The sequence below is a fragment of the Capra hircus genome, chromosome 8 (genome assembly GCF_001704415.2).
Source record: "Capra hircus breed San Clemente chromosome 8, ASM170441v1, whole genome shotgun sequence".
Lineage (NCBI taxonomy): Eukaryota > Metazoa > Chordata > Mammalia > Artiodactyla > Bovidae > Capra > Capra hircus.
Window position 1 is genome coordinate 62,478,895 of NC_030815.1, and position 13,475 is coordinate 62,492,369.

Genomic DNA, 13,475 nt, shown 5'->3' on the forward strand with positions numbered 1-13,475 from the left:
GAACCTCAGGCAGGTGTGAGCATATGGTTATGGAACAAAATTTGAATAAGTCTCTAAAAAATATAACAGAGAAGAATGTGTCTAAGTTTGTGTGCATGAATAAAGGAGAAAAGGGGTTGACAGCAGGAATGAAATCTGAGAAAAGAAGCAAGAGAGAAAAGATGAAAGGCCAGAAGAAGGAGAGAAAGGAGATGAAGTAAAATACAAGGAGACTAAGAGCAAAGAACCTGTCTGCTGGGGCCTTTTGCCTTCTCTACGCTCCAGGGGAGAAATATTCCTATACCTTTAGGGGTCCAGACATCTCAGTAGCTTGTTAAGAACTTTTGGTGAATCTGGCAGGGGAGCAACCACACCTCATGGGTGGGGGCTCTGATGCGTCAGTTACCACTCATGATGGATCCCGACAGCCCCGTGAAGCTGCTGGGCACCAGACGGGGTTAGAGACCCAGAGCTAGATTCCTGCCTGCCCATCTGAGGACTGCAGGGAAGAATGTAACAAGGCCGGATTTTATATGTGATTGTCACATAATTACACAGTCACCAAAACAGTGGGGTGGAAAGGGAGGTTCAAAACTGTGATGACAAGCATGGAAATCTGCTGAGCCTTCCCCTTACAGGGAGCTGCAGGGAACCCAACCTGTTCCTGCTGCTGCTATTACTGTGGCTACTCTCCTGGCCCTGTGGAGGCCTGATCAGTGACTCACATAGATCTGCTTAGAAGAAGTGCTTTCAAACAACGCAGCTCAAATGAAGGCCGCACAGCACTACCTGGAGCCCATTCTCCCCTCACCTCCACGGCGAGGTCCTGTAGTGCCGACGAGGTCCTCCTGCCAAGGTGAGGACCCTAAGCAGACATGGCCCTTTGGGGCCTTCTGTCCTCATACATGTGTCTCCTTCCCCAGATGCTTGTATCTTACTCCCATTTCCCTCTGGTTTAACTCTTATCCTTTTTAAATATTTTCATATTAAAAAATGAACATAGAGCCAGTCAGACCTGTTTCCTGATGAAAGGAGACAACACTACCTATGAAGTAGACTTGGGGGAAAAAGGAAAGAAAAGAAAAATGGCAATCAAACCTGAATCTGATTAAGCCTCTAGATGTGAGCTGCCTAACATGGTAGCCGCTAGCCAACACGTGGCTGACAGGCACTGGCAACGCGGTTTGAGATGTGCTGTAGTAAGGCTGCTGCTGCTGCTGCTGCTGCGTCGCTGCAGGCGTGCCCGACTCTGTGCGGCCCCACAGACGGCAGCCCCCCAGGCTCCCCCGTCCCTGGGATTCTCCAGGCAAGAACGCTGGAGTGGGCTGCCATTTCCTTCTCCAGTGCATGAAAGTGAAAAGTGAAAGAGAAGTCGCTCAGTCGTGTCCGACTCTTCGAGACCCCGTGGACTGTAGCCCACCAGGTTCCTCTGTCCATGGGATTTTCCAGGCAAGAGCACTGGAGTCGGGTGCCATTGCCTTCTCCGTAATAAGGGTGACACGTGCAGAATTTCAAGGGCTTAGTATACCACAAAAGAAAAAAGTACCATCTCTCTTTGTTGTTACAGTCTGTATTTCTTTCTGGCAGTGCTGGTCTGTGTTGCCGCGTGGGCTTTACTCTAGCTGTGGTGAGCAGTGGCTACTCTCCAGGTGCGGCGTGCAGGCTTCTTGTGATTTCTGTTGCTCCAGAGCACAGGCTCTAGGGCATGCCGGCTTCAGTCGTTGCGGCACGTGGGCTCAGCAGCTGCAGTTCCCTGGCTCTGGAGCACAGGCTCAATAGTTGTGGCACACGGGCTTAGTTACTCTGCAGCCAGCTGGGACACTTGTGTCTCCTGCATTGGCAGGCAGATTCTTTACCACTGAGCCACCAGGGAAGCCCCTAAAATATCTTATTAATAATTTTTTACACTGGATACAAGTTGAAATAATATTTTGGCTACACTGCATTAAATAAAGGGTATTACTGAAATTAATTTCACTTGTTTCCTTTTACTTTTTAACATGTGGCTACTGGAAATGTAAAATTCCATCGTGGCTCCCATAATATTCCTGTTAGACAGCACTACCATAAATGTGACTAGAATTCACAGGAAAGACAGAGGAACATTACATACAGATGCAGTCAGCATTATCCTGACTGTGGGAAATACTACAAGCAAAATTTTCTAATTCCTTCAAAAAATACACTGCATGGGAGAATAAAAGATGGAGGCTCTAGGTTAAAAGGGACTTAAAAGGCTCAGTCACAATGAGAAGACCTTACTTGAATCCAGATAGAAACAAACTTTAAAAATTATGAGATAACTGGGAATTTTAAGCCCTGGCTGGATATTCAATAATATTAAGTAATTACTATTAGAATGTTTTGGATATGATGGTTTTATAATTATTTATTTTTTAAAAATCCTTTTTTTTTTTTTAGCAGGATCTACTAAAATACGAATGAAATGATATGACATCAGGATTCTCTTCTAAATAATCTAGGTTGGGGGAAGGGAGTGGGGACTGATGAAAGTTGGCCTTGAATCTGTAATTGTTGAAGCTACAGGATAGGAACATGAGCGTTCACTGTAATACTTTTTCTACTTTTTAAAATGTTTGAAATTTTTCATAGTAAAAAGTAAAACAAAACTAAAAACCCCAGCCAAACAAATGTCTTTCAACCACCTATGGTACCCATGAGTGAGGGGGGAGAGAGGACATTCTACAGCACTTGCAAACAAACTGCTTTAGTGTTGAAAGCTGCTAGCTCTCTGTAGCAAAAAGTCTGTATGTCTTATCCATTTGATGAACTATTTACAAGTAATAATTATACTCTTCCCAAATTGCTATCTTTGGAAAGAGAAAACAACTTCTTTCTAAACCATCACCAAGAGAATAACTAAGCCAGGTCATTCTAAGCAGTGAGTCTCCAAACACCAGAGCACCAAAGAGAAGAGCCAACTTGAGCACTGAATAATGCAAGTGACAGCCACCCCACAGCTACTCTGAAGAGAGACTTCATTACAACCCTTGCTGATCAGAATGTCTAGCTTTCACATTTGTCTCTATATTAAGGTTTGTCCCTATATTAAGATTTGTCCCTATGAAGAAAAGGAAAATGTTTCTTAAAGCAAGCATACCAGGCTTCTTATAGGAGATCTTATTGGGACTGATCCCCATAGGCACAATTTCTTCAAACACACCAACACGCAATTCTGGAAAACAGCAAGCTCCTCCTTTGCTGGTCTAGCCAATGAGAAACAAAACAGATTACAGTCTTTCTTTCCCATCTCCAGGTATAAGATATTTATTAAGTTGAATTATCTGTAACATTCTATGCTCTAACTCCCTTCTCCCACTGAAAGAGCTGTTCCTAATTTGAGGTTTCTTAATACTTCAGCTACCCTATTATTACACAACAGATGTAACCTTATATTTGGCACTTCTTTATTGCGTATCTACCATGTGTAGAAATGTCAAATTGAAACGGTGTTTCTATAGCAGTAAGTATTTGACTATAAAACTGAAACACCACCAAGCAATCTGTATATGTAAGATTGCATCCAAGCTTTTGTTCAGGAGTCACAACCTTTTTTCATATCATCATCACCAACACTAACACTTACTAGCAAGGTATTTCCCACCACCTCTGTAACCCATGACACTAAAGCATAAAGTCACTCTGACATAAAGTCTCTCCTTCAGAGAGCAACAGCTTCATTCCCGCTGTGGTACGAGTGCTGACCTGATCCCACCAGGTTTACTAAACACGCAGTGATCCCCTGAAACAGGTGGTCTCTCAAGTGAGCAAATATGGCTAAGTTTGAGTTCAGTGTGTGTAAGCTGTAATGTCCTTATTCTATATAAAAAGGCCCATGATCACGTGGTGGCAACTTGGAAGATGGAAGGAGCATACACTTTCTACTGAGCTGCCTCAAGACCTAGAGGGGAAGTGGTATTCTGTCCAGCACGGCTTACTTCTTTATGGTGGTCTTCTTCATAGCCTGGAGTGGGAAGAGGCACTAGAGCAGAAGCAAATGGCTCTCAGTCCATTTTATTTTCAATCTCTCTTACCTTAAAATCATCCTTACACAGGTAATCCTTAAACGGAGGGCAGGAAAGCATGGCACTGACATAGAGTCTGGTGGCCAGTCTGCTTCCACCAACAGTCCCATTGATTCCTTCCGTAGCAATTCGAACCTGAGACACAACACAGTGAAAAGGGGAATGCAGCCGTCCGTGTTTCTCTTTGTTTTGGTTGGCAAGTTGTGTCTGACTCCTTATGACCCCGTGGCCCGCCAGGCTCCTTCCTCCATGGGATTTCCCAGGCAAGAATACTGGAGTGGGTTGCCAAGCCCTCCTCCAGGGGATCATCCCAACCCTGGGATCGAACCTGCGTCTCCTGTGTTGGTTCAGTTCAGTTCAGTCGCTCAGTCATGTCCGACTGCGTTGGTAGGCAGACTACTTACCATTGAGCCACTGGGGAAGTGCTTATTTGTAGCTCAGTTTGGATTTCTGCAGGGCAGAACAGGTTCATGTGTATTGGTGAACTTAACAGGAAAAGCAGAAACACTGCTATGGACACCAGAGTGCTGCCACACAAAGATGCCTGCAGTTTTCTGAAATGGCACTGCCCATAGCTCAGCTGAGGTGCTCAGTTAACATATGCTGAACCAGAGAATAAAATGGATAAAACAACTGGAAAGCCCCATTTGCTATGATGTTCCAGTGGCCAAGGCTTAACCTAAATTCAGGGCAGCAGATCTAGAATCAGGATGCAACTTTGCCACTAAACTTGCCAAGTGGCCCTGAGAAAATTCTCCTTTCTGAACCTCAATTTCTTCATCTTGATAAGAGAGATGAAGAAGAACCAATAATGAAAAACTGCTGAGGAGATATTCCTCAAGTCCTAAAGCACAGAGCACATCTGAGGGCCGGGAATGCACACGAGCACCCTCTGCATGGTTGGTGGGGTGGGGGGTGGGGGGCAGGTAAGCCCACCACTGCAAACCCACCTACTGGGAGGAGCTTGTGTCTGTTTTGTTCTTTGTTGCATCTCAGTGTCTAGAGTAGTACCTGCCCACAATAGACATTTGATATGTATTTGCTGAGCAAATGAGAACCCAAACCTGAGGCTTTCTGGCTTCTCAAACCCTCTGTTCTCTTTGAAATGCTTCACTGGTTGGGGGACATTAAAGCCTGGATTATGGCCCATACCGTAAGAGGCAATGCTCTGGGGGGCCTGCAAAGTTACTTGTTCTGGTACCACAAAACCCTTCTGATAAGTTGAAAGATGGGTCATCTTTAGAAGAGCTAGCAATGGCACCCCACTCCAGTACTCTTGCCTGGAAAATCCCACGGACGGAGGAAGCCTGGTAGGCTGCGGCCCATGGGGTCGCTGAGGGTTGGACACGACTGAGTGACTTCCCTTTCACTTTCACTTTCATGTATTGGAGAAGGAAATGGCAACCCACTCCAGTGTTCTTGCCTGGAGAATCCCAGGGACAGGGGAGCCTCATGGGCTGCCATCTATGGGGTCACAGAGTTGGACACGACTGAAGTGACTTAGCATAGCATAGCTTTCTAAAATGCAACACTGTGTATCATGGTATTCTCTGGAAAGAGAAGTAACTTAGAGCAAAGTTCTATGTTATTACATTGTTACTTATATAATAACTATAACAATGATACCTACCAGTGCATTAGAATTTGAAAACTTTTAAAGGCTCCCCTTTTATTAGGGCCTAGAGAAGGTACTTGTTTGTTGTCTCACTTGGCTCAATTCTTAAGAGCATGGATAGAAATGGGATTCATTTCACAAGCCAGGGCCTACTCACTAGCAGTAGCTCTCCAGAGTTCCATGATTCTGAGTCACATCCAAGCTCCTTGACAGAGATGCAGTCTAGTGAGCCTGATCTGGGCTGACAGAGGGAAGCAGGAAGCATATGCCATCTCTGCTGTACAGGCTACTGCACCTATTACCAATTCATTTTTTTAAGGGACAACATAGAAAAATAGAGCTGAGCCAGCATTAACCAGAAATCTACCCCAAAACTGTCTTTGACAGGGGCAAATATGATGAAGAGGTACGGGCTTCTGTGTAACTGTCTTTTGGGTAAGCCAGAAGACTCTTTCCTATGTTATTTTAATCCCAGAACCCAAATAAAATATAAGTATGTGCACTCCCTGAATACTGAGGATGGTCAACCTCTAAAACCCGTGCATTAGACTTTCAACTCCTGTTGAAGGATTCCTCAAATGAAACCTTCAAAGTAGCTGCTAGGTGAGGAAAGCCTTATACCTCAGAGATGAAGAGCAACAGTTAGCATTTAATGAGCACCTTTATATTATAAAGTATAATATAAAGTCTTTATATTATAATCCTGAAAGGTAGATATAATTCCCACTTGACAGAAAAGGAAACAGAAGCTTAGAGAAATCAAGTAATTTAAGAGAAATCAAGTAATTTACCCAAGGGCAGAGTTGGGAGGTGGTAGATCTGGGATTCAATACCAGATCTTTTGGGGTCCATCTCTTACAATTTTCCTTTCTAAAGCCTCTAACGTATCTGCTCAAATTTCTTGAGGCAGTAAGAAGTATATAGCAAGGGGTCAGAAGCTTCTTTCCATAATTCTAGAATTTTCAAGTTCTCCCCTTTCCCTACAAATGCCAACATTCTTCCAAATCTCCTACCAACACGAAACTTGAGAACTTGGCATGTGTCCCTGAAGCCCTAGAATTTAAACCTAAGAGCCAGGCAGGTGCTGCCACCTTGTGGGCAGAAACCCGCACTGCCAGTTCACCTTGCCCCAAACTAAAGAGAGTGATTGCCTGTGCACTCAGGTTTCCGTTCCATCTTTCAAGGTGTTCTCTAAAGATAGATGATATATGTATATAAGCCACAAATGTTCTTTTTTTTTTTTTCACAATGCACCAGCAATTTTGCCAGGAATTGCAGACATAGTGAGTAAAAAATACATAGTTTTTGCCCTTTGGGAACTTACAAACTAAGGAAGGTCACAGATATTAAGATAAAAGTCACAAACTGATAAGTGCTATGAAAAATAACTACAAGATGCCGTGAAATAGTATATCTGGAAAAGTGAATTAGATTAAAGGTCTGGAAAGATGTCTTTGACGAAGTGTCATTAAAACTGAGAAGTGGAGACTGAGTAAAAATTAGGAGAAATGAGTGGGTATGGGAAAGTTCCTTGAAGAAAGTTTTCTTGTAAAAAGGACCAAAGGCACCAAAAAAAAAAAACCTGACACCAAAAAAAATGTGTGGGCTCCAAGAAACTGAAAGGCTATTTTTCTGGAGTGTAATGAGTAAAGGGAGAAGGAAATGGCAACCCAGTCCAGTCTGCTTGCCTGAAGAATCCCAGGGACGGAGGAGCCTGGTGGGCTGCCGTCTGTGGGGTTGCAGAGAGTCAGATATGACTGAAGCGACTTAGCAGCAGCAGCAGCAGTGAGTAAAGAATGGCATCAGATAAGTAGAAAAGGTGGAAGGGGGCCAAAGTATGCAGGAAACTTAAGGGCACGTTAAGGATCTGGGTTTTACTCTAAATACACTGCATAGACACTGAAAGATTGTGAGGAGGAAGGGAGAGGATTTCATTTACTTTTTAAGATCGTTCTGGCTGCTGTGTAGAAAATGATTAAATGGGGGCAAAGATGGAAGAATGGAGAGTAGTCCGGAAGCTACTGAAATGCATGAGGTAAGAGAGGGTGGGGCTAGGTCTAAGGAGGTGGAAACGGAGGATCAAAGGATATGTTAGAGGCAGAAATGTCAGGACTTGGTGATGAACTGATGAGGTAAATGCAACTTTCAGTCACTATCTGCAAGAAAACATGGGTGTGAAAAATATCACTGATCAAGTGATTGCCTCAGGGAATAAAAACCTGGGACAAGTGTAGGAAAGGTTAGTGTCATAACCAGAGGGGAAAAATATATATGTAATTATCAAAGGTTTATTTTTTAATCCATAATTCTATCATGTAGAGATAATCATGACTAACATTTTGATATTTACTACCTGTCATCTTTTTACACACATGCTTGTGGTTTTGTTCCAAACATTCATTTTTTATTCAACCCTCTCCAAATATTTACAGTCTGCTATATTCGAAGCCCTTCTAGCACTGACAGTATATCAGTCGGTTAGGACGAAGCTCCTGTCCTCTTGAATTCAAGAGAGAAAGGAAACAAAACCACAAAATGGTAAAGGACTGACATGTTCTAGGAAAATTAAGAAGCAACTTGGTATCACACCTGCATGTCCGTGGAATTCTTCAGGCCAGAATACTGGAGTGGGTAGCCTTTCCCTTCTCCAGGGGATCTTCCCAACCCAGGAATCGAACCAGGGTCGATCCTTCAGGCAGATTCTTTATGAACTGAGCTATCAGGCAAAGAATCAGAATATAATGCCCACTTTTACATAGTTTACTGGAACATGTGCTGTGCTCAGTCACTCGGTCACGTCCGACTCTTTGTGGCCCCGTGGATTGTAGCCCACCAGGCTCTTCTGTCCATGGGATTCTCTAGGCAAGAACGCTGGAGTGGGCTGCCATTTCCTTCTCCAGTTATCTTCCCAATCCAGAGAGCGAAGCCCGGTCTCCCACATTGTAGGCAGATTCCTTACTGAGCCAGCAGGGAAACCCCTGACCATACCCATTCTTTTACCTATTGTCTATGGTTGTTTTCATATTAAAATGCCAAGGTTGAGTCGTTTTGTGCAAAGTCTGAAGTATTTACTATGTGTATGAGGCTCTGAAGCTTGCTAATCCTTGATCTATACCTTTATATAGTCTTATACAACACTATTTTCTTTTTAGCTGAAGTGTAGTTGATTTACAGTGTTGTACCAATTTCTACTGTACAGCAGAGTGATTCAGTTATATATATATTTAATATTCTTTTCCATTATGGTTTATCATAGGATACTGACTGTAGTTCTCTGTGCTATACTGTAGGACTTGGTTATTTATCCATTCCATGCATAATACCTTACATCTGCTAACCCCAACCTCTCACTCCATCCCTCCCCCTTCTTCTTCCCCCTTGGCAACCACAAGTGTTCTCTATGTCCATGAGTCTGTTTCATAGATAGGTTCATTTATATCATATTTTATATTCCACATATAAGTGATATCACACAGTATTTGTCTGACTTCACTGACTGTAATAATTTCTAGTTGTATCCATGTTGCTGCAAATAGCATTATTTCATTCTTTTTTAATGTCTGAGTAGTACCTCAGTATATGTATATGTGTATGTACCACATCTTTATCCATTCATCTGTTGATGGCTATTGTGAATAGTGCTGCTATGAATGCAAGGCTGCATGTATCTTTTGGATTAGTTTTGTCTGGATATATATTATTGTAAGAAACGGGACTGCTAGATCGTATGGTAATTCTATTTCTAGTTTTATAAAGACTCTCCACACTGTTTTCCACAGTGGCTGTACCAACTTATATTCCCACCAACAGAAAACATTGGTATTCTATTTAAATGCTTAGCAGGATTTCGCTAATTTCTAAGAACCCAACTGGTGAATCCTTTTTTTAACAAGCAAACCAAGGTGGAGGCGATAAGCCCTGTGAAGGATAAGTGATAAGGGAGAAAGTGTTACCTTGCCTGTGAGGTGCAGGTGCTGACACAGAGCTGTTTGCCAGGCACAGACCCAGTCGGGATCCTTCAGGTCACAGTAGCAGTAATAAAGTAGCACCTCCCCTTCATCGTTGCCCTGGCCACTATAAAAAGAAAACCATGGGGAAAGAGCAAATGAGTCACTAGCATGAAGAGGCTACAATTCATAAAGCAGATTCAGGCACAGTCAAGAGGGAAGGCCTACTGGAGCGACTCGTGCCTGCCCTGGCTCCTAACTATCATTCTTCTCCTGGGTTGAGAAGCAACTCTGGTCTGTATTTGCTCTAAAGAAGACAATACCTGCACCAAACTCCTTCCTTTCTAAAAAGCGAGCTTACTTTGATTTCCTTGTTTAATCATCATATCCATGAAACAGGTATTAATAACTCCTTTTTAAATTTGAGTCCATTCTGGCTTATCCTCTAAGAAAAGGCAGTATCTGTTTTGAATCTCTCTGTACAAAATGGTTTCACTTTCATTTTTTCATGTAATCCTCTTACCCATGAGACAGGTTATTATCATCACCATTTTATAGCTCAGTGAACTGAGCCCAGTTCATCCTGCATGAAATAGATGCAAAGTGACAGTCAGGACGGAACACTAGTCTTCTGACACTAGAATCCACACTCTTCCCACTGCACAGTGCTGCCTTTAACTAACTAGCCATGGAGAAGGAAATGGCAACCCACTCCAGTATTCTTGCTTGGAGAATTCCACGGACGGAGGAGCCTGGTGGGCTACAGTCCATGGGGTCGCAAAGAGTCGGACACGACTGAGCGACTTCGCTCACTCACTCACTCACTCATGGGCCCTGGGTGGGTGTCTTATCCCTGAGCCTTGATTTCCTCAACTGTAAAACCAGAGGAGTGACATAAACTGCTTTCTCAAAGTGTGCTCTGAAGCTGTTCCATGAAATCACCTGTCTGAGAAATCCTGCAGACAGTATCTCCCTCTTTGAAAGTCACAGTGAAAGCCCCTCATATATTGAAGGCTCTGGGAAGCTCTGTAAAAAACAAACATTTTAACCTAATGTCTCCCCAATTTAATTGTCTTTAGCACCTCTTTTCAATACCTGAGAGCACCCTCCAGAGCTAGTGCTGAAGAGATATTTTAGAGAATGCGGTCATAGATGGTAATTCAGGTCCCACCCAGCTCTGAACTCTGTGACTCTCTCATCAATGCCCTCTTATTTCAGGGCCCAGTCTCCTCTAACACCTGCTTGTCTATTAATGTATCTGTTTTCCTCTCTCTAAATTCCTATAACAAATTATCGTCTGAGCCACACAATTTTAAGTGATAATTGCATAGCTTGTCTTATACCATCTACTAAATGTTTTGTGTATCCTTTTTCTTTGTTTTTCTAAAAAGCAGGTCCATATAGAAATGAAGAGACCACATTTGTATAGCACTTTACAGTTCATGTGAGCTCTTACCATCATCATTTCATATAATTCTTAGAGCACTTCTGTGAGGTAGGCAGAGCAGGCATCATTTCCAGTTTTAGAGGTACAGATGTAAAGGCATGAAGAATTTAGTGGCTAGCTCAAGTCTAACTCCAGGTTCAGTTCTCTTTCTTTCCCTTCTTTCTGATAAGCAAAAGGAACTGGTATTAAGACCAGTGACAAAAGTGTATCAAATGTGGGCATTTTCTATTCCCTGAATAGTTTAGGAATTCCTTGAAGTCAGAACTCTGTCCTCTACAATTAACATATTATGATGCGGTGAGGTTTTCAAAGGCAGATCTAAACTTCTAACCCTATGCCTTAGTTCTAAAAGTTAATTTACTTTCTAAAACATATTCAGCTCAGAAAACCGCATCTGATAATAAAAACCCCTTTCTAAGCTGACACTTTGTAATCATGAACATCTCTGGGCCTTCCGACTTCTCTTTGGAAATACCATTTTCTGTTCTTTACCTCTCCCGAGAGAAATAAAGACATAGGTTGGCTTCCCAGATACCTAGAGTGCACTGCCAGCTGCGTGGGTATACGCTACTGCATAGGCTGTGGTCTTCTATGACACACAGAACATGTTTATCGGCCTAGCTTAGGCAGTAGAGAAATTCTGTGCCTTAAGGATCTGCCATTTTAGTGGACGGGTAGTATCTCATTCCAACTAGAAAAACATTTTTCAATGAAACAAAAGGTACAGAATGAAATTCTTACCTTATCAGCTCATCAGGGTTAAAGCAGCTTATATCAGGGAGCCAAGTAGACACTTCTTGGTTACGGGTAAGGTCCTCTTTGAAAGGGTTCCGTTTGTCTGCAGACTCAAGACTCTTGGAGGTGCTTGATGTCACAGCCAGCTGCCTTAAAACAGAAGCAGTCTCATGGCAAATCTCATCAGCATGTTGTGTTGCCACGTGTCTGTGGATGCTGGTTGGGTCTGTAAATAGTTGCTGACAGCACTTCCACCATTTTTCTTTACATTCACAAGGAGGTGCTGGAACTTCTTTAGTTTTAACGAAAAGGGCAAATGCCTGCAATTACATTTCAAATATGTCACTAGTAAATAACCTTAGGTTTTAGGTTAGAATGAAAGTCTCAGTGAAATTTTTTCCATAGGGGTTTCTAGATTTAGGTCCTACAATTCTGCACAACTTCCTGAGACTGAACTTCCTCCAAAAAGGAAATGGTCAAAGAAATTATGGAATATACTTACTATGGAATATTAAACAGCTAGTTTCAAACTACATGGGAAAATACTTATGGTATAATGTTAAATGGAAAAAATTGAATAAAATTTCCTTGTATCATGTAATCTCAATTACATAAAAAAGTACATTGAGGGACTTCCTGGTGATCCAGTGGCTGAGAAGCCACCTTCCAGTGTAGGGAACCCTGGTCTGATCCTTGGTCCAGGTACTAAGGTCCCACGGGCCATGGGACAACTGAGCCCACTGAGCCTATGTGCTCTAGAGCCACAAGCCACAGTGAAAATCCCGCATGTCCCAACTAAGACCCAGTGCAGCCAAATAAATAAAATTTTTTAAAATATATTGAAAAGCATGGAAAGAAATGTACCAAATGTTTTGATCTGGTTTTTAGAAGATAACTTTATTGTTATTATAAAGAGGATTTAGGCAAATTGTTAAAAAAAAATTAAACAGAAGAGAAAATTATAAATGTACCATAATTCTTTTAACTAATTCTAAATGAATGAGCTTTTTTGGTTTCCAATATTTGCAATTGTAAGCAATGGTGAAGGAGCATGTCAGCATAAATCTTTGTATACTTCTTTAACCATCTACTTAGAATAAATATTTAGAAGAAAATTTTGGAGGTGAAGAAGCATACATTTTAAACTGTGATTAAGTAATGACTACCTGAAAAATCATTACCAATTTATACATTCAGCAGCAGTGCATGAGGATTCCATTTTATTCACAGCGTTTTATCAGTATTAAATTTTTTGTAGTCAGTATTTTCAATTTTGACCCAAATAAAAACCAAATACCCTGTTTTTATTTTCCAATCTTTGATTAGCAGTAAGGTTGAATATTTTTCATAATGATTCTATGTTCTAGTTTGCCTATTCACACCTGTTGCCTATTTTTCTACTGTGGCATTTATCTTATTGATTTGTAAGTAGTTTTAGTGACCTTTTATTGATTATAGTTATTCAAATTTGTTTCTCTGCTTGTCGTTTGTTTTTCAACTTTGTTTATGGTGTTTTTTGATGTCAAAATTGAAGTTTATACATTATGGTACGGTTTATGGCATCTATGATTATCAGTCTTTCAAGATATTTTCCCTCTTGGTTTCTAGAAAGGTATTAATATTTTAACATATATACATATACATATACACATACACACATAGTGCTTATATATATAGTTTAAAATTGCTTAAAATACATAAATAAG

At 41.6% G+C, this 13,475-nt stretch overlaps 1 protein-coding gene across 5 annotated transcripts in view; it reads right to left on the bottom strand.

The window, feature by feature from the left end:
* Positions 1-13,475, bottom strand: part of TSTD2 (thiosulfate sulfurtransferase like domain containing 2) — a 28,029-nt gene that overhangs the window by 6,167 nt on the left and 8,387 nt on the right. For 3 of the 5 annotated variants that reach the window (XM_005683901.3, XM_005683900.3, XM_013966047.2), the window contains 4 exons: positions 11,776-12,089; positions 9,594-9,714; positions 4,035-4,160; positions 3,101-3,206 (listed from right to left, as the gene is read on the bottom strand). In XM_005683901.3, the coding sequence (XP_005683958.1) occupies positions 3,101-3,206; positions 4,035-4,160; positions 9,594-9,714; positions 11,776-12,089 (667 nt within the window). The remainder of the gene's footprint in view (positions 1-3,100; positions 3,207-4,034; positions 4,161-9,593; positions 9,715-11,775; positions 12,090-13,475) is intronic. The other 2 variants (XM_013966048.2, XM_005683902.3) reach the window with 1 other exon arrangement.